Source organism: Tamandua tetradactyla, chromosome 3, assembly GCF_023851605.1.
Source record: "Tamandua tetradactyla isolate mTamTet1 chromosome 3, mTamTet1.pri, whole genome shotgun sequence".
NCBI classification, from domain to species: domain Eukaryota; kingdom Metazoa; phylum Chordata; class Mammalia; order Pilosa; family Myrmecophagidae; genus Tamandua; species Tamandua tetradactyla.
The window spans coordinates 175,117,643-175,141,964 of record NC_135329.1 but is presented as its reverse complement, the minus strand read 5'-3'; the positions used below and the strand labels follow the sequence as shown (position 1 = coordinate 175,141,964).

Here is a 24,322-nt window from a genome sequence, read left to right as displayed (position 1 = left end):
TCCCATATTATTCATCTTTTTTCCATATGTTTTACTCATCTGTTGATAAAGTAGATAAAAGGAGCATCAGACAATAAGTTTTCACAATCACACAGTCACATTGTGAAAGCTATATCATTATACAATCATCTTTAAGAAACATGGCTACTGGAACACAGCTCCACATAAAAAGTTACTTTTGATTCTACAACTTTTGGGGAAAGAATGGGCCAGGCTGCTTACCTCGATCGTGAGGATTTTGGGCTCCAGATCTTCATAGGTGATCTTTACCTTTTCAGTTGCACGTTTTGCCTGTATATCTGTCTCTGCAACCACAGCACAGATAATCTGGCCCACACAAAGTACCTGTGGACAGTACCCGCAGGGAATGGGTGCAAACTTCTGGGTGGGAGTAGGCTGAGCTCAGCCCCAATAGAATCTGGAGTCTTAGATGTCATTGCTAGGCAATAATAACCACACTGGGGTCACAATCAAATATATGTGTTTGACCAAATGTTTTAAAAAAATTTTAGTGAAAAAAATAAATCGATTAATACAAGATAGTTCCATCTGCCATTTTACTCAGAGAATGTAAGCCTCAGAGTGAATGTGAGATTAGCTGTGACCTGAATCTGCTATGCCCTCTACTGTGCTAGGGTCACGTGTGTTACGTTTATGGTATCATTTTGGAGTTTAAAGATAAGATAAGTATTTTTTGTACAACATGGTCCCTAAATGACAGCCAATCTCTTCATTTGGAGTTAACCAAAATACCAGTGATTTGTTCCGAGGCAGGAGGAGAAACAATTTGTGTTGGATTTATTGACATATGATAATGATAGTTAACATTTAGGTGTGAGCCTTCACATGCCAAATGCTGTTCTAAGCACTTTACATGTATTAATTATTTAATCTCACAACAATACAGTGAGATGGGTGCTCTGATTAGTCCCATTTTACAGATGATGAAACCCAAGGTCTCACAGTTAATGAGTGGCAGACCTGGAATATGAACTTAGGCACCTGGCTCTAAAAGGAAAGTAATAATTGCTGGACTGGATTAAAAGGTCTAAGATGGCAAGGTGGGAGGTGGGAGGTGGAGGAGGGCTTCAGGAAGGGAGAGGGTTCAGTATTCATAAGAGGGAGAAGCTATGGTCTTTGAACTTCCTTTTCTTGATCTTTAGAAGATATATTATCCTGATTCAGATCAGCTCCTTGTATGTTTTCTTCAGAATAGGGTAAATTGAGTCTAGAGCACATAATTAGTGGCAGAACTAAGACTTGTTGCTTTTCAGCAATGTTACCCTTTCCCATCTTATTTCCTCACTCTAGAAGAATAGGTCTGGATCAAGATGTTAGGTGTGGGATCAAGATGTTAGGGGTGGGAAGAAGCTGCACAACTTGGCATTTCTGTCTGCCTAATGGCAGAGAGAGCTGGGAAGTTAGAGCTGGTACCTTGGTGAGGATCTGCACAAAGTCATTTGGAAGGCATATTCTGTACCTCATCTACGGCCAACAGTTTGTCATCTTCGGCACCATTGGTGCCTGGAATGTCCTTGGCTGTTATCACATCAACCACACCAGGAATTTCAACGGCCTCAGAAAAATCAACTGAGCTGAGCAAAGAGAAAATATTTAAGGAGTGAAATCAGCAAGATTTGGGGGCCCCAAACCCAAGGGAGGGATAGTACATGATTGAAAGTCAAAAATATGCAACAACTGGTCCAGCTTAGGTCCTAATCAATCAGAATGGGGGTGGGGCCAGTGTGGCAGCAGCGAGGTGAACTCGGGAAGCTTAGGACACTGGCCAATTACAAATTGGTAGTGAAGTAGGTATTTCAATGTTTTAACGATGGTTGAGTATCAGCCCTAAATCAAAACTACTCCTCTGCACCATGCCTTCAGGGAGATGAAGTTTTGTGAAGTTAAGGATGGAAGCAAGGATCGCATAACTATGATTTTTGTTCACTCTTTCATAATGGTCATCTCTCAATACTCTTCATTTCTCCTCCTGGGGCTGATAGCCTTTTCTTTGTTCTTTCTGTTTTAGGTTCTTTTGGCCCAAGGACATTGCAGGGAAATTGGCACTTCACTCAGAGGTAATCCACAGGTGGGCTTTTAAAAGGCTTTACATTATTACTTACAGGATTTTTGCATAAGCCTTGGTACTGGTCACCAAAGCCATGAAAAGTTCTTTATCCACCGTGGGGATGTCATCACAAAATATGGCTTCTCCTGTGGCATGTTTGAGACCCGACAGGTGCATGATGGGGCGTCCAACTGGATCTTGGAGAGGTTGATGAGAATTCACACTCTACAGAGTAAGATATGAAACCTTTTAATTACCCAGAAACCTTTATTTTTCAGAAGTGGCCTGGCCTATTACCAATACTCCTGATTCAGGATTGAGAAATCAGCTGGTCACCCTCTGGCAACAGGACACTGGAGTGGGTCAGATGATGAGAGTGGTAATTTAATGATGTAACTAGAGCTGGGAATTGTCATTTCAGTTATGTGGCAATGCCTTAGACAGGGCCAACCTTTTTTGGTGAAAGGGCACCCCAGCTTCTGTTTTTGGTATCTTTTCCCAAGTCATGCTCTTGCACCCCTTTCTTTTAGAATTCGGAGGCTCTCCCTGTCCTGTTTCACACCTCTCCAATGATAAACCTGTTCACACATAAGGTGGTTATGGTAGTGAAGCCTAAAGTGATAGACTTCTTAGGGTGGGGGACCAAAATCTAGGCCCAAAATATGAGCATCCACTTGAGTAGGACCTCTGGGGGTGGAGTGGGGTGGGAGCAGATGGCAGTAGAGTCCAAACTTCCCCCTGCAAGCATCACACAAACCTCCCTGGGAGTGTAAGGAGGGCTATAGTAATGGTAGATAATATTTCAATAATCCTTTAAGAATGTGATTTGCTTTGCTGATTGGGGATTAAACATTTGAAATCAGGCTGAACCTTGCTACTCTCTTGCTTTGTCTTCCCCTCACACCTGGCTCAGCTATTCTTCTGAGTAAATAACAAATGCCCAAAGAATAGAAGTTTGAAGAGATGCCCAATCATTAGCCTGTACATTAGTCAGCTGATCAGATTCAGTTTTGACTACATCTAGCGGTAGCTTGGAACTGATTTTAGATTCCATCATCTCCCTGATTTGTCCTAAATGAAGAACCAATGTGCTGGTAACAACTAGAAAGGTAGGACTTAAAAACAAATCACGAGTAGAAAGCTTGCTTGTATAGTACAACTGTGGCTTATCTTTTTTTTTGTTCACAATATCATCACATAGTTGTATATTCATCACCATGATCATTTTTAGAACATTTGTATCACTCCAGAAAAGAAATGAAAAAAGAAAAACCTCATACATCTCATACCCCTTACCTCTCTCTCTCATTGACCACTAGTATTTCAATCTACCCAATTTTTAACCCTTTATCCCCCCCATTATTTATTTATTTTTTATTCTTATTTTTCACTCATTTGTCCATACCCTGGATAAAAGGAGTATCAGACTCAAGGTTTTCACAATCACACGGTCACATTGTAAAATTGTCTTCAAAAATCAAGGCTACTGGAACACAGTTCAACAGTTTTTTTTTTTCAGATATTTCCCTCCAGCCACTCCAATACACCTTAAACTAAAAAGGGATATCTAAATAATGCATAAGAATAACCTCCAGGATAACCTCTTAACTCTGTTTGAAATCTCTCAGCCACCAAAACTTTATTTTGCCTCATTTCTCTCTTCTCCTTTTTGTTCAAGAAAGCTTTCTCAATCCCATGAGGCTGGGTCCTGGCTAATGTCCAGGAGTCCTGTCCCACATTGTCAGGGAGATTTACATTCCTGGGAGTCATGTCTTACGTGGGAAGAGCACGTGAGTTCCGTGCTGAGTTGGCTTAGAGAGAGAGGCCACATCTGAGCATCAAAAGAGGTTCTCTGGGGGTGACTCAGGCATAAATTATAAGTAGGCTTAGCTTCTCCTTTGCAGGAATAAGTTTCATAGGGGCAAACCCCAAGACTGAGGGCTCAGCCTATTGCATTGGTTGTGCCCATATAGTTTCTCTCTTAATTTCTAGGTTTCAGTTAAATTAAAGCCACTGACCTGGTATGTTTGGACTCCTCGGGGTATTGTGGCTGGGAAATCTTCCAGAGCACTTAGGAATTGCTCTGAAATTTCAGGATAAGGACGGCTGTCCTGAGAGATGATACACAATAATAGAGAAAAGCTGGTTAGCCTACGATTAAAGTGGGCTTTGATTCATGTGAAAACAATCTGGTGAATTATCTATGAAACTGCTAGGCCAAGGTAGCTGGAGAGCCAAAATCCACACTGTCTGCCAGACTGCACCTTTTGTGAATGTTTCTTGCTTGTCCTTTTTTTCCACATAAGAAGGAACCAGACTGACTGGTTTGAATCTGATCCTCCAGTCACCCTGAGGAGGGAGAGTCCCATCAGGGAGCTGGTGGCAGAGGGCCGAGGAGAAGCAAGGTGACTGGGGGCAGGAGAAGCCTCCCCAGCAGTGGTGGAAATTCACCGTACACAAAAGGGCCCAGATCCAGATTGTTTTCAGAGCAACTCAACTTGCCTGGGAGAGCAATACAAACGAAAGGCTGCTTTGGCTGCCATGAAAATGTTACAAGTGTCTTGGTCCCAAAATTAAATGGCAGCAAGAATTACCCTTGTGAATGTGGTTACTGAGGGTCTTTATTTGAGTAAATGAAAACCAAATACTTAGGACGGTGGACTGTTGGGTGTGGTATGGTTGGGGAACGGGGAGGACAGGTAGAGTGAGTTGCCAGGGAAGGAAGAGACAGTCCCTGGGAAATCACCCCAGGAGGTAAAAATGACCAAGGAAACACTGCTTTCAGAGCAAAAGAAGCTAAAATGCAAAAGCTACTGACAGACAAGGCTGGGCAGGGCTATCCCACTGGCAATCTAAATGTGTGCTTGGGTGTCAACAAAATAAGGACGAGAGAGAAAGAAAGGGAGAGGGAGATGTTTGTCTTTGCTTCACTTATTCCAGAAGTTTACACTCCGAAAATCTAGAAAGAAACTTAAAATACTAGCATACATAAAAATTTTGGTCTGTTTAAAATTAAAAATTATTTTACATTTCATATTGCATATAAACTAGAATAGGCAAAACTAATCTACAGTGACACAAAGCAGACCAGTCATTGCCTGGGGAAGGGGCAAGAGGGTTGCAAAGGGGCACAAGGATGCTTTTTAGGGGTGATGGAACTGTTCTATAGTTTGTGTCGGTGGCTACATGGGTATACACATTTGTCAAAACGTACTGAATTTAAATTAGTCCATTTTGTTATATGTAAATTATACTCCAGTAAAACTGATCTTCAAAGAAGAAAGTTGCATGGTGGTGGCAGAGGCAGCATATCATATCTGTGCTCAGGGCATGCCAAAAACATCTGTGGACTGCAGACAGTTTGGTATCCTGAGTCCCAGGTAGCTTTCAGGGCTGAATCCCAGAAGCAGGGCGGGCTTAAGTGACAGGTAATGGCATGGAAGCTGTAGTGGGAAAGCTGTGTACTTGTGGCTGCAAGGAGCACACAAAAGCCAGAGCACTTACAGGCATAGAGAAGAGCTTTACTAGCTTCTTCAGTTCCTGCAAAACTTCCAGGTAGAACTTGAAGAGGAAGCTGACGACCAGAGTCCTCTTGAATTCCACCCTCCCACCTGGAGCCGAGCCTGGGAGGGAGACTTCGTCCAGAACCAGCCTGCACGCCTCATCCAGCATCAGCTCATTCCAGCACCTGGTGGGGTTGAAGGCGGGAAAGGAACCAGTTAAAAGGCAGGATTGATTGCATATGTTAGATATTGGATGGCAACGTTTTAGAGACTCCAGGGACTCCTTTTCTGAATTAGAAGGGAACTCAGAAATCACCTAACCAAGCCCCTTAGGAAAAAAAGCCTGGGGAAGGTGTACCAAGTGGCTCAAGGGTCACCGCAGGTAAGGGTGGGCCCTGTCCATTGCCCCGTACTGTGGAACCAAGTATATTCAAGAGCCAGAACATCCTAGATCCAGATGTTCTATAAATAGATGATAGGGCCAACTCCATTCTGAGCAGAAAGGACACAGACTTGGATGCCTTCAGTTACGGAGAAATAGAAGGCATCTGAGTCATGGGAGCATTTGGTGTCACTTGGGCATTTCCCAGTGTGAACCTGCTGGTGTGCCGATATGCATAAGAGAACTAGGGCCAGGTAGGGAAAGAAAAATACCACCACCTGCTGGTTCGCCTCTCTCCTGGGCTGCTTTTTGTTGTATCCCTTACCAAAGGAGTGGCTACCAATTAATCAAGTCAAATAAGGTTTGATTCATTTAGCAAAATTATAATAAGAAAAGGCAGTGATTTTACATATAGGAGTGTCCATCTTCCCTGTGCATTACCAACACTTGCCCAAGTCAGCTTTCCACTTTGTCATTTTTAATGCCAAGGTTTACTCTCAGGCTGCTGAGTTTGTTGCTTACCTGCCTATGAGTTGCTGGCAGGATTTATGTGCACTGACGGTGATCGCTCCTACCCCTCCATACACAATGCTCAGATCCTCAATGGTGTTTGTGCCTTCTTTGAAAAGGACTCTCATGCCAGCACTCACATCGGGCAAGGCATTTTGCTGACACTGAGCCTGTCGGAAGGCCGACACAAATTCCCACTGTGGAGACAAAAAGCATTTGGTGTTATTGGATATTCAAAACTAGGAGCATAGTTTCTGCTTTTTGGTGTCCCTAATTATTCATGTAGATTCAATCTAAAGGGACACAAAAGACACATGGCATAATCAGAGGATGACTTGGCAGCCTTCTTGTTAAAGTGAGACTGCTGTCCTTCCAAAGATCCACCCAAAATGTCCTGGACACCCCATAGAGACTATTGTGCTTCCCCTCTGGAGTTAGATGCCTCTGCACAGGGAGCTGTGAAAACACTTCCATGTGCTCTTCTATCCAGGTGCCATGCAGACACCTCTGTGCCCTGTGAGGATGGAGGAGCCCTTCTGATGCAGGGGCTTTTTTAAAAATATTTGTATTGAGAAATCTTCAGACACACATATAGTCCATACATTGTATACCATCAATGGCTCACAATATCATCACATAGTTGTATAGTCATCACCATGATCATTTTTTAGAACATTTGCATCATTCCAGAAAAAGAAATAAAAAGGAAAAATAAAAAACTCATATATCCCATACCCTTTACTCCTCTCTCTCATTGACCACTAGTATTTCAATCTACCCAATTTTTAACACTTTATCCCTCCCATTGTTTATTTTTTATCCTTACTTTTACATTCATTTGTCCATACCCTAGATAAAAGAAGCATTAGACACAAGGTTCTCACAATCACAGACACATTGTAAAAGCTATATAGTTACACAATTGTCTTAAAAAATCAAGGCTACTGGAACACAGTTCAACAGTTTTTTTAAAAAATACTTCCCTCCAGCCACTCCAGTGCACCATAAACTAAAAAGGGATGTCTATATAATGCATAAGAAAAACCTCCAGGATAACCTCTCAACCCTGTATGAAATTTCTCACCCACTGAAATTTTATTTTGTCTCATTTCTTTCTTCTCCCTTTTGGTCAAGAAGGCTCTTTCAATCCCATAATTCAGGGTCCTGGTGTATCCCAGGAGTCTGTCCCACATTGCCAGGGAGATTTACATCCCTGGGAGTCATGCCCCATGTGTTTGTGTGTGTGTGTGGAGGGCAGTGAGTTCACTGCTGAGTTAGAGAGAGGCCACATCTGAGCAACAAAAGAGGTTCTCTGGGGGTGACTCTTAGGCATAATTTTAAGTAGGCTTAGCGTCTCCTTTGCAGGAGTAAGTTTCATAGGTTCAAACCCCAAAATCGAGGGCTCAGCCTATTGATTTGGATGTCCCCACTCCTTACGAGAATATCAGGAATTCCTCAAATAGGGAAGTTGAATATTTCCTCCTTTCTCCCTAGTCCTTCAAGGGGACTTTGCAAATACTTCTTTATTAACTGCCCAAATTAGTCTGGGATATATTGAGGTATCACACTAAACTGGACAAATGAACAGTATCTCATGCCCTGTTCAAAATACCATACTAATAGTGTTCAATTAAACTGACAATACAAGCTAAATTAGGTAATGTACTACCCAAAATATAAATTTTGCATCAACTAAACATCTCTCCCTTTGGACTCCCACAGAAGTTGAAGTTTTAAAATGTGGATCATATCATCCTTTATAATGTATTCTTATTTATGTAAGACCTATCTGGATCAGCTTCATTTATGTCTCTAGTCAAAGTCTGATCACTTTCTCAACTTTTTAAACAGTTCCTCTATGGGGTAGTGCTGACTTTCATAGCTTCAGAGCTCTAACTCTGAGTCGCAGGTATCACATAAATACCCAAAGTTTCTGGGAACTACCAGGTTATATACAAACAACGCAGTATCTCAGAATTTAGAAATAACAGTTACACCTCCTGAATATATGTGACTGCTGTAAGAGCTTACAGTCTAGGGCCCTTTACAATAGGCCCCAACCTGATAACCCGTGATGCAGGTGTTTTTAAAGATAATCTGTTTCAAGTGCGAAGAAGACCCACCACATTTGTTGGTTTAGAGATTATTACTTTTTCATTTTATAAAGCTCAAAAAGAAGCTAAATAGAACTTTCCAACAGTGAATGGACTAGGGAATCTTGCATCAGGAACAAGAGTCAGGAGGGTTTCTGGCTGCTCCAGCCGACCCCTTGGCATCACTTCCTCTGTTGTGCCCATACGGGAGTCAGTGAAGATGTGTCCCCAAGTGGGTTTCCATCCACGCAGCTCCCGAGGTTGCTCATGTTTGTGTCTTCCTCGTTTTCTATCTCCTGCCTTTACACAGATGCATTTGTTGGGAATATACTTCAACATTTCATTCCCAAGGAAACACAAATGAAGGCCATGCATGGCTGAAAACAACTTAACTTAAACATAAACAAACAGACTCACGGCTTACAATCATCTGAGCACACGTGTGGGCGTGCATATGTGCTGCATTGCCTCTGGGAAGAATGTCTTCATGGAGTGTGGTATAGCTTTGGGGAAGGCACAGGGAGCAGGGAGTGAGGACAGAGGGCCATCTTCATAGCCAGCTGGGAGGCCACAATAATTCCAGGGAGCTGGTGTTAGCAAACATCTGGAATCCCTCACGTTACTTTGACGGTTGCAACTGGCTAGAGTGGGAACCGAGAGGCTGAGCTCTAGCCTCCAGCTCCCTGTGGGTCAGGCAGAGATGCTCCGTTCCAAGGCCAGAGAGCTTGAATTTCTGCCTCCCAGAATCCACTATGGGCATGAGGGGGTGAGGTGGAGGCAGGACTGCAGGCCCTTTGTGGTCCCCTTTCCCCCCAGAGCTGAACAACCTCAAATCCACATCGGGAGCTGTTCCCTTGTCTGGGGCATTGGTGCCAGGCCAGTGCACAGTGGGACAGAAAACACGTTTTCAGTGCAGTTATCTTCCTTCCGTCTGCTTTCAGATTTCTAAATATGGCTGGACTCCGTTTGAAAAGGGAGAAACTACCCTCAAAAGCAGCCAGCAGAATGCTCACCTTTTGAGAGTGAGGGATATGCACGGATTCCAAGATTTCCTCTGGCTTTAGGTCCGCACTTGCCAACCCAGTGAGAAAATGCTCATTTAGAGGAATCTGCCGTGCACCTCCTGTTGAAGAAAATGATATTTGTGGACAGTTGCAACAAGGAAAGCAAGATTTTTTGTGTGTGCTTTTAGATGTCGGTAACAGAAAAGAAAATGCCATCTTCCTCACACAGAGCAAAGGTGCTTTGAGTCCGTGCCACTGTCGCAAGGCTCACCCCATTCCCATCCCCAGGGAATGTGCACGGAGCAGGGGCTGCTTCGTGACATTTCTTTCATTGAGACATGTTACGTGAACCAGGGTCTTTAACTGCCTCAAAGGCCGGCCAGGCACGGGCGACTCTCCTTCTTTCAGAGCAGAGGCTGGCTAATTAAACACAGCCTGTTTACTGCTTAGAATCAAGGTAAGGGTGTATTTAAGCTCATGCAGGGTTTCTCTTTGCTTTTAACAGAGTCCAGGTCACTGGACTTACTTTCTGCTTTTATTGTTGCTGCTGGGTGCTAAGCCAGCTATTTACTCCCTTAAAGCAAAAGGAACAATTAGCAAAACCTCCTTTTAGCCCACTGTCACCACTTGGTGGACAGAGCTGTGCCCTGTGCCTTAAAAAGTGGTTTGTGGCTCCATAAGAGGTGCCATGAGATCAAACCACAGCCAAGTGAATCTGACATGTGTTTAATCCCCGAAAGTCGGGTGTAGTTGAGAAGGAGACAGGGGTACCCCGAAAGAGCCACCTATTGGTCTTTGCCTGGCTGGCCCTCCTGCTGGCTCAGTCAGTAGATCCTACATTGGGGGGGGGGGCACAGTGGAGGCCTCGCTCAGGCTGGAGCTGCTTTGGCAGGACTGGAAAAGCAGAGATCTTAAGCTGAAGGTAATGGCAACAACACAGCAAAAAAACCTGGACTCTGCGTGGAGGCTGGGCTAGCCCTTCCATCCGGTACCCGAGAGTCTCAGCTTTTCTCTTGGTCTTGAGGGACGAGCTGAACTGTTCTTTAACAGGCCTGGAGGACTCAGCAACATGGCCATTTCTGATCGGGCGAGGCCTTTCCTCCCTTCCCTCCTGGGTGGGCCTCAGGCAAAGCTGAACCGAGACCTGAACTGTGGGAGGAAGTCTTTCCTCTGCCAAGTCTCTCCCCGACATTTCCTGAATCCCCACCCATCAGGGACAGCATGGTGTTAGCCAGCAAATACCTCAGTGGGGCTAGGTTATAATTCCTAGTCAGATGTACTCCGGAAGTTCAGGTGGGGCAGAGATTGTCATTGCTCCCCCTGTAACAGTTGCCTGGGGCAGGGTCAGCCCACAGGACGTATCAATGCATCAGTGACTGACCTGCTGGCTGAGTGGCAGGGACAGAAGGGGAGGAGTATAGGGGAATTTTAGAGTTAGAGGCAGGCAGGCAGGACAGGACAGCCTGGGGAGGTGGTCTGCTTGGAGAAGAAACAAGTATCCCCTACCTCCGCAAGTGCTCCCTGCTGTGTGGTTGGGTGGGTTAGAGACCCTGTATGCAGGTATCCAGCCCAAGACCTGGCAGGCAGTTAGTGCCCAGCAGAGGGCACTAACAGAGGGCACTAGCATTCTTGGAGTTACAGGAGGTCAGCGCACACTCAGCACTTCCCGGAAGACAGAAGGGTGGTTTAGCATAGAAGAGCCCCAGGGGAGTGCTCCACTCAGCCTGAAGTTAAAATTCATCTCCGCTGTGCCTCTGCTCCAGGGGACCCACAATGTCTGCAGTGCATCTCCAGATATGTGTGGCTTCTCTTACAGCAACAGGAGGGGACAACTTAGAGGGAGATGTGGGGGAGGCCACGGGCTGTGTGTGTTGGTGGCGGGGAGGGAGAGATGGGAAGAGAAGCAGGGGAGCCTCTGCAAACCACCCTTGGGGTTCGTGTGCCAAGCACAACACCTGGGCCAATGGAGTGTGTGGGAAGTGTGTGGTTGTGGGTGTGTTGCCAGAACGAATCGCCCGCCACTCCCTTGCACCAGTGTGCCTTCCTCCAGGAGCCTGAGCTCCCCATGGGGAACCGAGAGCCAGAGGCCTGGGCTCTGAACATAAAGCAGTTCCTTAAAGAAAAAAAAAAATAGAGTCCAGGGTAGCTTACCTTTTGACATCAGATTGAGGGTAGTGTTACCCACAGCCAGAATTGGATTCAGGTCCGAATAGAAATGCCGGCTTATAATATGTCCCCCTAAGGACTAAGGAGAGAGAGTTTTACAGACTCCATCACTCTGGCCCTCAATTTCTATCCCCCATGGATACCTGCCTATGACCTTCTCAGTGGTGGTGAAAGGGTCCTTTTCTCCTTCGTAGAGGGGCCTCAGTTCAGACTGTCCGGGAGGGTCCCTCCTGTTCGCTGCTTTGGGCTGGGAGTGCAGGGGATAACTAACGCTCACCTAGCATTTGGTGGGTTCCACACACTGCTGACCTCTCCACACAAACCTAATCCTCACAGGAACCCGGTGAGATGATGCTGCTATCTCTGTTTTATAGATGAAGAAACTGGATGCAGAGAAATTGTGAAATGTCACCAAGATCTCCCGGTTAGGAAGCAGCAGGACTGGGCTTCAAACCAAGCCCTGAGGCTCAGCAGCCAATTCTGAGCCACCCCCTGCTCGGCTTTGGCCACAGCCCCAAAGGCCACGGGACCAGCTACGGAGTCACCGTCCTGCCTTGGAAACACAGGATCTCAGGCTCCGTTCACGTGCACCTCTGCCGCATCGCAGCTCTGGGGAAACTCTATGGTTGACAGTTACCGTTTCCTCTCGCTGGGAGACCTGGCTCGGATCTGACTGAGCCTGTAGCCTCACAGGACTGGCCATTCAGTTCCTCCCCACATAGTGATGGCACCTACAGTGACCCCTCAGGTGGCTGTGGTCTGGGCCAGAACATCCGTGAGGACAGGGAACCCCCAATCCTCTGTGGACACCTCCATTAGTTGTCCTTATTTCCACTGAGCTGAAACCTCCCCTCTGGACTTTCTCCCCTCGTCATCCTTCCGCCCCTGTGATCACATGTAATAAGTTGCACCTGTGCTCAGGAGTGCACACCCACTAGAAGGCAGCTCTCAGCTTCCCTCTGACCACACCCTGCCCCCCCCCCCCAGCATTCTTTTTTTTGCTGTGGTTTCCCACCCCTCACTCTCCGGCCACCTTCTCCTTGCCATGAGGTGACTAGGCTGAGTCCTAACAGGGGGCAAGACCATTTTGGAATTACTTGAAGAGCTTTTTCAAAGAAAACATGTCCTTTCTTGAACCCTCCTATCCCAAGGATTTCCAATATACCGTTTGGGGGTATATTTGGGGTAGGGGAGCTTGTGTATTTTGAAAACTATCTATGTCTCTTGTGCTTTCGTCTGAGGTCATGACAGAGCTTCCAGACCTAAGCATTATTTTCCAGCCGAGGTGTGAACAGTGCAGGCTAAAATGGCTGCCATCCTTATTTCAGATACTCTACTTCAGTTAATGCAGCCCAAGACTAAATCAGGTTCTTTGACAGTCTTGTCATGAAATTAGCAAAACCATGACATCCTTTTCCCACCTGTATTGCTACTTAGTCACTTCACTGAACTTGACTGACAGTTTTCTTCTAAATATTTTATTAAATAATGTTGGTTAAATATTAAATATTTATTATGCCAGTTTGTTTCAGTCTGTTGAGACCCTTTTGCATGCTGAATCTGCCAATGCTGACTTCAATATTTCAGTGAGATTAGGAAATAGGAGCCCTCCTACCCCCTCAACCCCCCCCCCCCCACAAAAAAAGAAAAAGAAAAAAGAAAAGAAAAGAAAAGAGAAAAAGGTAAGAAGCAGGAGCTTGCGTGCCCAACTGGCCCAGGGAACATACTGCCATGTTCCGGATCTGCTGTCCCGCCAGACTCTTCAGGTGCTTCAGGAGGGCTTGGTAGGTCTGAGATTTCTCCTCTGGGAGCTGGGTAACCATCTCAGCCAAGATGTCCTTTACCTGGGCCAGGCTACACCCAGCACCTATTGTCAGTCCTGGAAAGCAAATTGTTTCTATTGGTAATGTGGTAGGAGCAAGGTACGGTCATGGTGCCAGGGCCTTAGTGGCGGGCGAGGGGCTATGGCTCTCCACCCTGGCTGCTCAGAGAATCACCAGGGAATGAAAAGACAGCACAGATGCCCATCCATAGATCAATTAAATCAGAATCTTTGGATGTGCGGCATTTTCAAATATTCCTAAGGTGATTCTTTGGTGCAGCCAGGATGGAGAACCACTGGACAGGTCCATACTCTTCTTTGGAAATAGAAGCCTAGAAAGAAGGAATGACAGGAGCCACAAGCAGATGGAAGATCTTGCTAGAACTTTCCATAATCCCCTCCTGATTGATCATGGTGAAGCTATGCAAAGCCAATTTGTGATTAAGGGGGATACAACTGATGACATCACAATAATGGTAAAGGTCTTTCGATTCCTTAAATCATTGTCTAAACTCCCCAACCTCTGGACTGACAGGTTTTGCACCTATTCAGGTCAACCTTCAATCACCAATTCCAGCCAATCAGAACACAAACAGCACTTGCAAGGGGCTGTCCCAAGAATGAACTCTTTAGTTGTTGGGTATGGGGAAGTTGGGGGTCCCCAGAGAGGGACCATGGAAGCCAGGGCAGTGAGAGAGCACTCAGGAGGATTGGGCAATTCTAAGGAAATTACACAAGATTGTAATAATTGTTGCAGCTATACTTGTGAGTACTAGCTTCAGGGTTTCTTTGCAATAAGGCATGTAAGGAGTTCAAATTGACCTTCAAAAGTGGTCACCCAAACCATCATGAGATGACTAATTGGCACTTTTAATGCCCATCATTCACATTTTCCTTGGAGTTTGCAGAATGAAAACTAACACTAAAGTGTCTGATTTGATATCACCAGCAAGATTGAGTTCTAATCGCAAGATCTTGGCTTTTAGTAGGTTTCAAGTTGGGTTTTGATCTTCCTGTTGTTGATAAATCTTTGGGATTATTTTGCCCTACCACATAGCTTTATATTATTTAACAACTTTAGAAATGTACTTGGCACAATGCCTCCCCTACCCCCTACCAATGTACCTGCACAACCCCCTCCATCTCTTCAATAATCTCAACCAATTTAATAATTGATTAGGAAAATTACTAGCTGATTCTTTTTATCCTTATGCTAAGACAATCTTGCCTACAAATAACTAAACGTACACCTCCTCCCTGGAATGTCTCATCCTGGAGCCCTCCCCCAACTCCCCCATACCCCTTCCCCCTTCCCGCCATTTCTGTTGCAGCCTCTCAAAACAGGCATCTGCAACATGGGAGCCGAGCACCCTTCCAGACCCGTTAGGAATGGTCCATTACTTCCTCATTGCTGCACGTTCCACTGGAGCTTGCTCTTCAATTTCTGCAAAAATCTTGGCCTTATCTTTGCCCACAGAAGTGCAGGGAAGGCCAAGCTAGTTTCCTGTCATACAATTTCTCCAGAATTCTTCTTAGTAGAGATGAAACTAGAAACAGACAGACTTACAACTACTATTCTTCTTATCATTATTAAGCATCTTAAGGTCGGAAGCATCACTTTAGTCTAGTGTTACTGTCTCTTATTTGACAGAGGTAGGAAACAGCAGTTTAACTCCAGGGTGCAGTAAAATGCCAGCTGTCTGTTTTTATGCCTGGGTCCCCTCCAGAGCTGGGGAGGCTCGGGACAAATCAATCCATGCCCTCTCTGTCTCTGAGGGAGCGGTGGTTGCCACTGTGGCATTGGAGATGGGCTGGTCTTATGGTTGGGAGTCTCGGGGTCAGAACCTTATACCTTTCCAGTAACAACCCAGTGAATGAGCAATTAAAGGTGCTATGAAAGAAAGGATAACTGTCATGTAGACCCTGCTGAATCAACAGAGCAGCGAAGGAGAGCAAAAACCAGGCACCATGCATTTGTACTATAGTTTGCCTTCTTTGCTCTGTTACTAGGTCTCAGTGCATTCAGTGCCCCCTCCCTACCTTATTTGCATCTTTCCAATGTTCTGTGTCCTTTGGCTGTGAGCTGAGAAACTAATGTTTGATAGAATTGTGAGTAAACTGAGTCGCTGAGCAATGAATTTTGACTTGACTTGATGACTCTTGACAAAGAAATAGGGAATAATTAATTAGGCATGAACTTTTGTCAGTAACTCTCAAATCGTTTTGCTTTTACTTTACCTCACTTATTTATTTTTTTGTGGGTTGATCTCTTTCTTTTTTATTTGTTTATTTTTACTGTGTTCTGGAAAATTGGGGTTACTGAAAGTCTGGTCTCTAGCAGAGTAGAGTATTAAGTACCTTTCATTTCTGTGAACCTTTTTCTCACCAATGGATTAATTTGCTTTAATATTGACAGAACTGTTTTTTGCATTTCAAGTTAATTTTATAACATGTATGTAAAAATTAATTACAGTGAGTTTAAGCATTTTGAAAATTTTGAGGATGAGGTATTAAAAAACGGAGACCAAATATGTTAAGCTTGAATTGTACTCAGGAAAGTCTGCCACTTTTTAACATGAATTCTTTAGACAGAGATGTTGAAGGAAAGTGACACCACATCAATTTTCCTAAGTACAGATTTAAAATACATGCGGAGACCAAGTAACCCATTTGGGGGCTTTGGTTTAACTCTTGTCATTGCTTGTCTTCCCTCCACACATTAGGTGTGACACAGCTGTACTGAGAAAATCCCATTTACTGTAGGTCTAGTCACATTTCATTCCATGCCCGGTCATAAAACCAAGCTTGTATTCCAATGAGGTTGAAAAAGGCCTCAACTTTGATCTTCAGAAAGGGGGTTTGTTTTAACCTAATGTATCCACGAATCGATGGGATAATCACACAACAACTTTTCTGAAGCACTTACTATACTAAAAGTTTTTAGAAAAAAATGTATACTGAACCAAAACATGTACATGTTATGGATTAGCATGCAAAATTTAAACAAACATTTAAGTAAAAATTATAGCCAAACCCAGAATTTTATTTCCTGGGGGGTGGGGCACGCCTAGCTCCAGCGTGACCTTCCCCAAACCTGTTGCCCTTTGCTCTTGGGAACTTTGGAAAAGTCTGTGAGTCCTGGGGCACTTTCCTGGGAGCCACTAGAGGGTACTTGTGCATTAATGTTAAGAGACCTTCCAGCACCTGACCCAGCTGGGCCAGAGGAGGGCACCTGGTTTCCTCAGATTTCAGAATCTGGCTCTGCAAGAATGGCAGTATATTCAAATAGCCTACTGGACAGGCCAAGGGTGGGCCTGGGAGCCGGGAGGGTAACCAAAGAATTCTAAATGGGAAATTGGGGAACCTGTGGCATTATGAACTGACCATCAACCAGTCTGAGGCACTGGGTAAGCCAAATTTCCTTTTGCATCTCTGTTTCCTCGTCTATGAAATGAAGAACTTGGGTTATAGTGAGGAATTTGAATTGTGCTCTGAAGGCCCATCTTAGGGACACATATGGGGCCTTGCAGACAGGGGTAGCAAAAACTCTTTTCCCTCCTTCACACAGAGTAGCTTATTTTCATTTATTTATTTTATTTAAAACTTGTTTGAGGATAGCATTGTGGTGCTAAAGAGAAGTTTGAAAACCAGTGAACTAAATGATGCCTGGGTGAGGAGAAGGGACGGGGCTTCCTGCCCTTACTCCCACTGATTGTAACACCCAATCCATCCCTTCTATGACTCCCTCTTCTGTTTTCTCCAAGATTTCAGGGAAGTCGAAGTACACACACCAAGATGTTAGTCAATACACATTCCTTCACCTTTCTAAACAGCTTTGCAGACTAAAGTTGTGAGACAGTGGTGCTGGGAGAAACCCAGGAAGGGTCCCTTCCTTGGCTAACGGGTGGCACCAGGCCCAGGATGAGCCAGCTTGCTGGTCTTCAGGACATCCCAAGTTTGGTGGATGACAGAAAGAGGCCAGGAAAGTAGGACTCCTAATTGTGGAAATACTTAGGAATATGCCAATACTTCTTTATTCACTTTCCTAATTACTCTGGGATATATCAGAGCATCACATCAACCCAGACAAGCCAACAAAATCTCAACTAAACTGACCAAACAAGTTAAACAGAAAATGTGCTACCCAAAATATAAATTTTGCACCAAATAAACATCTCTCCCTTTGCTCTCACACAGAAGCTGAAATCTTAAAATATGGCGATATCATCCTTTATCCTCCATTCTGCTCTACCCCAGTCCTATCCAGGTCAGCTTCATTAACATCTCTACTTGAAGTCTAATCACTTTTTCAACTTTTTAAACAGCTCCTATATGGGGTATTCCTGACTTTCATAGCCACAGAGCTCTAACTCTGAGTCTCAGTTGTCACATAAATACCCAAACTTTCTGGGAATGACCAGGTTATAAACAAACAGCCCAGCCTCTCAGAATTTAGAAAAAAAACAGTTACAACTCCAGAATATATGTGGCTGCTGTAAGAACTTACAATCTAGAACCCTTTACAATAGGCCCCAACCTGACAACCCATGTTCTTGACATCAGTTCACCGAGTTTTTATATCATAGTTAGTCCATATGATTGAGGCATGATAATGTCTGTCTTTTTGTTCCTGACATGTCATTTAACATACAGTCCTCAAGGTTCATGCACCTAGTTGCATGCCTCACAGCTTCATTCCTTCTTGCAGCTCCTCAGTAGTCCACTGTATGTATATGCCATAGTTCCCTCTTCCATTCTCCAGTCACTGCACCCTTAGGTCACCTCCATCCACTCCGGATCTCAAACACTGTTGCCAGAAACACCAGTGTGCAAATGTCCATTTGTGTCCCCATGCTCAGTTCCCTCAGGTGTACACTGAGTAATAGGGTTTCAGGATCATATGGCAACCCCACCCCAGCCTCTGTGGAACCACCACACTGCCCTCCAAGGGGCTGCACCTCTCAGTTTCCCTACCCACAGTGAATAGGTACATCTCTCTCTCTCCGCATTTTTTCCAGTACTTGTTTCTCTCTGTTCATTTTTAAACAGTTTTAGTCACACAGCATACAATCCATGTCTAAGTGTATAAACATGCCTTTGCCATGATAATCTACCTGAAGATACTTCCCTCTCTTCCACAAAGAATCCAAGCCCCTCCTCCATGCCCACCGCCTATTGACATTATATTTGGCATAATGCATTTGCTGCATTCAGTGAAGAACACTACAATGCGGCTGTTATTGATTGTGCTCTTTCCCCATCCACCATCTATTTTTAGTACCTTGCACTGTTGACATTCATTTGTTCTCCCTTTCAGGTCCGTCTTGACTAAAGCTTTCAGTTCGGACAAGTTTCTTGCTTGTCCAAGTTAAAAAAGTCATTGTAATCACTGCATCTCATAACATTCATTCATTTTTCTGTGTATCATTTATGGGTCATTAACTGAGCACTTCTTATACGTGTATACAGTGCTAGGAAATCCAGGGGATGAAGAAAGGAGTAAAACAAGTTCGCTTTGACTGGAGGATTTTGCTAGGCATCTTAAAGACGAAGTCTTGCTGCTTTAAGAGTTACCCACCTTATAGTACTCTGCACACGATGAGTTCTTAAGGGTAGTGTAAGTGACTGGGGGGTGTTTGCCCAATAGATCTTTGTCCCCTTCTCTCCTTGTCATTGTCCCCAGTGTTAAGCAGTGTGTGGGTGCCAGGAAATACTTCTACTTTCCTCCTTCCAACATGCCCCCTCCACACAACTGACTGTCCAGCCAAGGGACAATGCACTGTCTCTCTCACCATCTTCCAGGTCAAAGTGATACTACAAATTTTTTTCTCTGGGTTACCATGGCATTTTACAGGCAAGAATGCTGAAGATGACTGCAAGGTCTTGAATAATACCTTCTGAAAATTCATATTCCCAACAAAGATTTTGACAGTAAAGTTTCATGGTGGGGATGTAATAGCACATCAAAAAAATGCAGAAGAAAGAAGGCCACAGTGGCTCAGCAGGCAGAGTTCTCATCTGCCATGCCAGAGACTCAGGTTCAATTCCTGGTGCCTGGCCATGCAAAAAAACAACAACAACAAAAAAAAAAACAAAAAAAGAAAAAAGGAAAAAAATGCAGAAGAGTTAGAAACAGGCCAGGCAGAACAAATAAATGAGGATGTTCCAAATGGTCATGCCGAGTGGAAGTTTAGTGCAGTATCGTTTCATGACATTTTACGAAGAAAACTAGGAACTTACCGTCACTTGTTTTGGACACCATACTCAGGTCAGAAATCCTAGTAGGAGAGAGGAGAACTGGGTGAAAATGTCCTTGAGATCTCATTGCAGGTCCTGAAAAAGTATATATATTTTAGAGAGGTTTAGGAAAGAGAGAAAATTCTTTTCTTTTTTTTTTGCATTGAAATTTTACCAAAAAAAAATCTTCAGATGCAAATAAAAAATTGCCAACAAACAGTGGCTAGTCATTCCTGCTAAGTAAGTTTACAGAGGATGTTCCCCCAATATAAGTATTATTTGGAAATTTACTATATTTAAATATGAATTGAAAATAAAAAGGACTAGAGACTCTTGTACAGGGTCATTAGGAAACACACACAAGAACATAAAGAAAATAAAAATGTGGATACTGCTCCATGTCCTTCAACTGTAGTGTGGATGAGTTCTGCATGATTTTTACATAAACCTACAACTTCTCTGATAAAAAATTATAATACAATATATAGTTTATATTTTAATACATAAAATAGTGAATAAATGGTGCCATATTCATACAGTGGAAAACCGCACAGGTCAGGCAACACTGTCAACCTCAGGTCCAGAATGTTGAATATAAAGGGGTGAGATAGATTAGCCGATTTAAAAAACCAGCCTTCTACTTTTTTCCCCGTCCATCAAGGGGTAATTCTGCATACTGCCTGGGTTTAGGCCCACCCAACTGGTTCTATTGAAAAGAATGAGTTTCTCATCTTTACAAAGAAGTTTTGGGGTGGGTCACGGTGGCTCAGCAGGCAGAGTTCTTGCCTGCGGTGCTGGAGACCTGGATTCAATTTCCGGTAACTGCCCATGCAAAAAAATAAAAATAAAAATAAAAATGTTTTGGCAGTCTAGTCTGAGTGGGGGATGGGAAGCCCAGCTCGGCATTAAAGGTGGAAGGATGTGAATGCTGTCATCACTCACCCAGTGAGGTGTTGCCCAGGACGAGAGGGGCTTCAGGGTATTTCATTTTCAGCTCCAGGAGGTCCTTGAGGGCCCCAGGGGAGAGCCAGGTCACCCTCTCTCCGTGAAAGGTCAAGGTTCGTTTCTCTGGGTTCTCAGCCATTCTCTAAGGGCAAATGATCAGCGTGTGTGCCTCTGCCCTTTTGATTATGCAAGGTCCCTGGTGGAGGTAGGTTCTTCTAGAGAGATTTCAGGGGTTCTGTGGTGCCGTTGCCCCAAAAGATACTGCAACCCTTGGTTAATGCCTGAACTTCCATAATTCACTCCTTTAGCTTAAGACTTGTTAAAATGCAGCTTTTTTGGAACCAGTAATAATATAAGCTGGCATCAGTCATCATCTCTTCAGTGTAGATTAATTTAATAGAATTTAGTATAATGTCCTTAAAAACTATTATTATTCTAATGCTCCTAAATTACTATCTCCACCCTGGCATTTTTCTCTGAAATCCAAACTCGCATCTCTTACTGTGTACTTGACATCTCCTCTTAGATATGTAATAGGGATCTCAAATTTAACATATTCAAAATGTTCCAGCCCCTCCTCAAAGAAATCCCCAAAGCAAAAAATACCCTGTTCTCTGGAGATCCTGCCCATCTCCATAAATGGCCAGTCCATCCTCCCAGCTGCTTCGGCCTAAAGCCCCAGGGTCAGTCTTGGCCCCGATCTCTTTCCCACATCCCACATCACATCCATCAGCAAATCTCACGGGCTCTTCTTCCCACATATATCCAGAATCCACTCGCTTCTCACCACCCTGGCTCAGTCGCCACCATGTCTCGTGATGACACAAGCTTCCTAACTGGGCACTCTGCCCCTTCCCTGGCCCTCTGCAGGCTCTTCTCAACACGGCAGCCAGAACGATCCCGTTACAGTGTCAGGGGGAGCATATCCCTCTTCTGTCCAACCCCACTCATAACTTCTCATTTTGCACAGAGTAAGAGTCAGCAGCAGCCTGAGGTCTGGCCTGCCTGGTCCCGACTGATTGCTGACCTTACCCCTTCTCACTGCCCATCCCCCACCTCCCCCGCACCCTGCTCCAGCCAGGGTAGCCTCTGCCCCTCCCTCCATCAGGAAGGTGTGCCCTGATCTGAGGAGCTTGCTGTTCCCATTGCTTGGACTGCTCTTCCCCCAGATGTCCTTGTGCCTGCAATCCCAGTTCCTACCGGACTTTATTCAAATGTTGCCTCTCAGAGAAGTCTTCTTTGGCCAGGATATTTAGAATTGTTCATATGTAACCATTGCTCCCCATCCCCCCCGACCCGCTTCCCTCTCACATCCTATTCCCCTGCTCTGTTCAATTTTTTTCTCTTAGCACTCACTAACCCAGTCTTTTATCTATTCTCTTCCTTATTTTCCACCTCTCATCAGATTACAAGCTCCTTGAGGGCAAGTCTTATTTTTAGTATTTCTTTCCCTGCCGTATATTCAGTACTCAGAACAATGCCTTGCACAGGGTTGAATTAATACGTTTTGTGGAATGAATAAGTGAACATGTCAGAACTTCTTCAGAAATAGGTATCTCATAGACCAGGACTGCAGGATGCCCGAGAGGAAGGACGAGGCAGGGGTGGAAGCTCAGCGATAGGGAGGGTTTCTGGAGCTGCACCTTGGCTGAGCCATGCTGCCCTGCCTGGGACAATGATGACAGCGACGATGCAATCACTTAAAAAGCAGCCTAGGCAGAGGCTTCAAGGAGTGTGTCCCAGGACCCAGCAGGGCAGGATTTGCTCGGAAGGAGCAGGTGTCTTGGTCTGATCAAACATTTCCCCAGCTTGACAATTTCATAGCAGGGAAAATGGGTGGTTTTATAAAACTGAATTTATGACCAGTGATATTTAAGCCAGCACCTAAAGCAACCAACTCATCTTACCAAGAGTTCTGGGGGAAATATGAGCTCCTGGGTAGGATCCAAAGGCAGGAACTCCTCTTTCGCAAACAATTCAGTGCAAATCTTAATAAAGGGAAGAAAAGAACCCTGTCAGCCCAGCTCAGTTGGAAACAGCATTGTAATTCTGTACACGAACTAGGCAAGAGGAAAATATTAATGACTTTCCTACTCTATTACACAGGGAAATAGCTTAAGCCAAATAGAATTTTAAATAAGTATCTTGTTATAAGAAAAATTCTAATTTGTCACTGTGATGATAAAAGGAAAACGACCTGGGCAGCATTTCCCAGAGGGTAGTCCATGAAACACTAAGGCATTCTATGAAAAAATTTTCAGAGGTCAAATAAGCTTGGAAAATATTCTCTGAGTGCCCCAACCATTACTTTCTACCATGTCAAGTCACAATTCAGAATGCTAAAAGCTCTGATAAGTCCTGCAGTAAAAAAGAGTCAACACATGCACACGCATGGGTAAACACACTTGTGTGCACACACACAAACTTCTAATCTTAATAGCAATAGTTAACAGTTATTGAGTCTTTTTATTCCAAGTGCTTTTACATATATTAATTTATTTACCCTTCACAACAATTTTATAAAGTAAATTACTATCTCCATTTTACAAATAAAGAAACTAGAACATAGTGAGAAGCTGCCCAAACTATAATACTGCCTAGTCAGATATGTTTTAACTTTGGAGGATGCTTATTTCCTCATTCCTGAAGAGGTGAGAAAGATCTGGAGAGAAGTGGGGGTTGCAGGGGTGGGGATCGGTGTAATGGAAAGAGCAGAGGCGGAAATCAGGACTGGCAGAGCTCGGTTCACACTCAGTTCTGCTATGGCTTGGTTCCCTGACCTTCCCAGTGGAAGCGTACTTAACCTTTTTAAAGATTAAGTGGAAAGAATACATATTTTGAAGGGTCATTGAAGTAGTTACATGAAATGAACTGACATTTGCCCAGCACTCTCTGTCATTCTCTATCTCTCTGAGGTCTTCCTAAGTTCAAGAAGGAAAACTTGGAATTGTTCCTTGTAAAGTTTCTTAGTAGGGCCAGGGATTGACACATTATAGACCAGTGTCTGAATAATCCATTTCACTTTTAGTTGGAAATGGGACTGTAGGCAGTGTTTGGGGGTAATAATGTAGTATATCCCTACTTATTTAGAAATAAGAGCTAAATTATAAAACAAACATAATGAATCAGGGCTGAGAAATGAAAAGTTCCCCTAAACAGATACTAGGAAAAGACTTAATGGTTATCTAGTGGAAGATACTAATATAGCAGAAAATAAAATGTGCCCACAAGAGGGGGAGTTTGGTCAGCCAGGGAGGCATAGAGAAGGGAGAGTCACTGGGGCAGTCTCCCGGCCGTTCAGCAGATCTCCCCTGGTGGGAGAGAGGAGTGCTGCAGTGACTACTACTAAGATTTGGTGGTCAAATCTCAAAGCACCAAAAGACTGCTCTGAGTAGATGCTCACCAAGCAACTTTCTCAGTATACTTTGGCTTCCATGTATAAAGGAAAGTCTTCCTAGAGGGAAAGGGTATATGGCTCAATGATCTCCAGGTCCACTTTATAATTGTGTTTCTCTTTATAAATGAGTATTGGGGCATATTCCAGTTTAATTATCATGTTCTCCTGAGACTGCTTAAAGTGAGTCAGGTGGTC

At 44.2% G+C, this 24,322-nt stretch overlaps 2 protein-coding genes across 9 annotated transcripts in view; one reads left to right on the top strand and one right to left on the bottom strand.

Annotated features, from left to right (window-relative positions):
* The window catches only part of LOC143677943 (uncharacterized), an 86,223-nt gene extending 81,562 nt beyond the window's left edge, over positions 1-4,661 (top strand). For 5 of the 8 annotated variants that reach the window (XM_077154625.1, XM_077154624.1, XM_077154623.1 and 2 more), the window contains 3 exons: positions 2,030-2,078; positions 2,347-2,430; positions 4,375-4,661. In XM_077154625.1, coding sequence (XP_077010740.1) covers positions 2,030-2,078; positions 2,347-2,430; positions 4,375-4,421 — 180 coding nt within the window. In that variant the 3' untranslated portion in view covers positions 4,422-4,661. Of the gene's footprint in view, positions 1-2,029; positions 2,090-2,346; positions 2,448-4,374 lie in introns of all 8 variants that reach the window. The other 3 variants (XR_013172986.1, XM_077154627.1, XR_013172985.1) reach the window with 2 other exon arrangements.
* The window catches only part of LOC143677945 (aldehyde oxidase 2), a 91,721-nt gene that overhangs the window by 56,827 nt on the left and 10,572 nt on the right, over positions 1-24,322 (bottom strand). Inside the window, exons 8-19 of the mRNA XM_077154628.1 lie at positions 22,638-22,718; positions 20,728-20,872; positions 19,789-19,881; positions 13,454-13,605; positions 11,712-11,805; positions 9,570-9,679; positions 6,476-6,660; positions 5,573-5,756; positions 4,087-4,179; positions 2,124-2,293; positions 1,481-1,595; positions 223-345 (exon numbers count right to left, since the gene is read on the bottom strand). Of these exons, the coding sequence (XP_077010743.1) occupies positions 223-345; positions 1,481-1,595; positions 2,124-2,293; positions 4,087-4,179; positions 5,573-5,756; positions 6,476-6,660; positions 9,570-9,679; positions 11,712-11,805; positions 13,454-13,605; positions 19,789-19,881; positions 20,728-20,872; positions 22,638-22,718 (1,545 nt within the window). The remainder of the gene's footprint in view (positions 1-222; positions 346-1,480; positions 1,596-2,123; positions 2,294-4,086; positions 4,180-5,572; positions 5,757-6,475; positions 6,661-9,569; positions 9,680-11,711; positions 11,806-13,453; positions 13,606-19,788; positions 19,882-20,727; positions 20,873-22,637; positions 22,719-24,322) is intronic.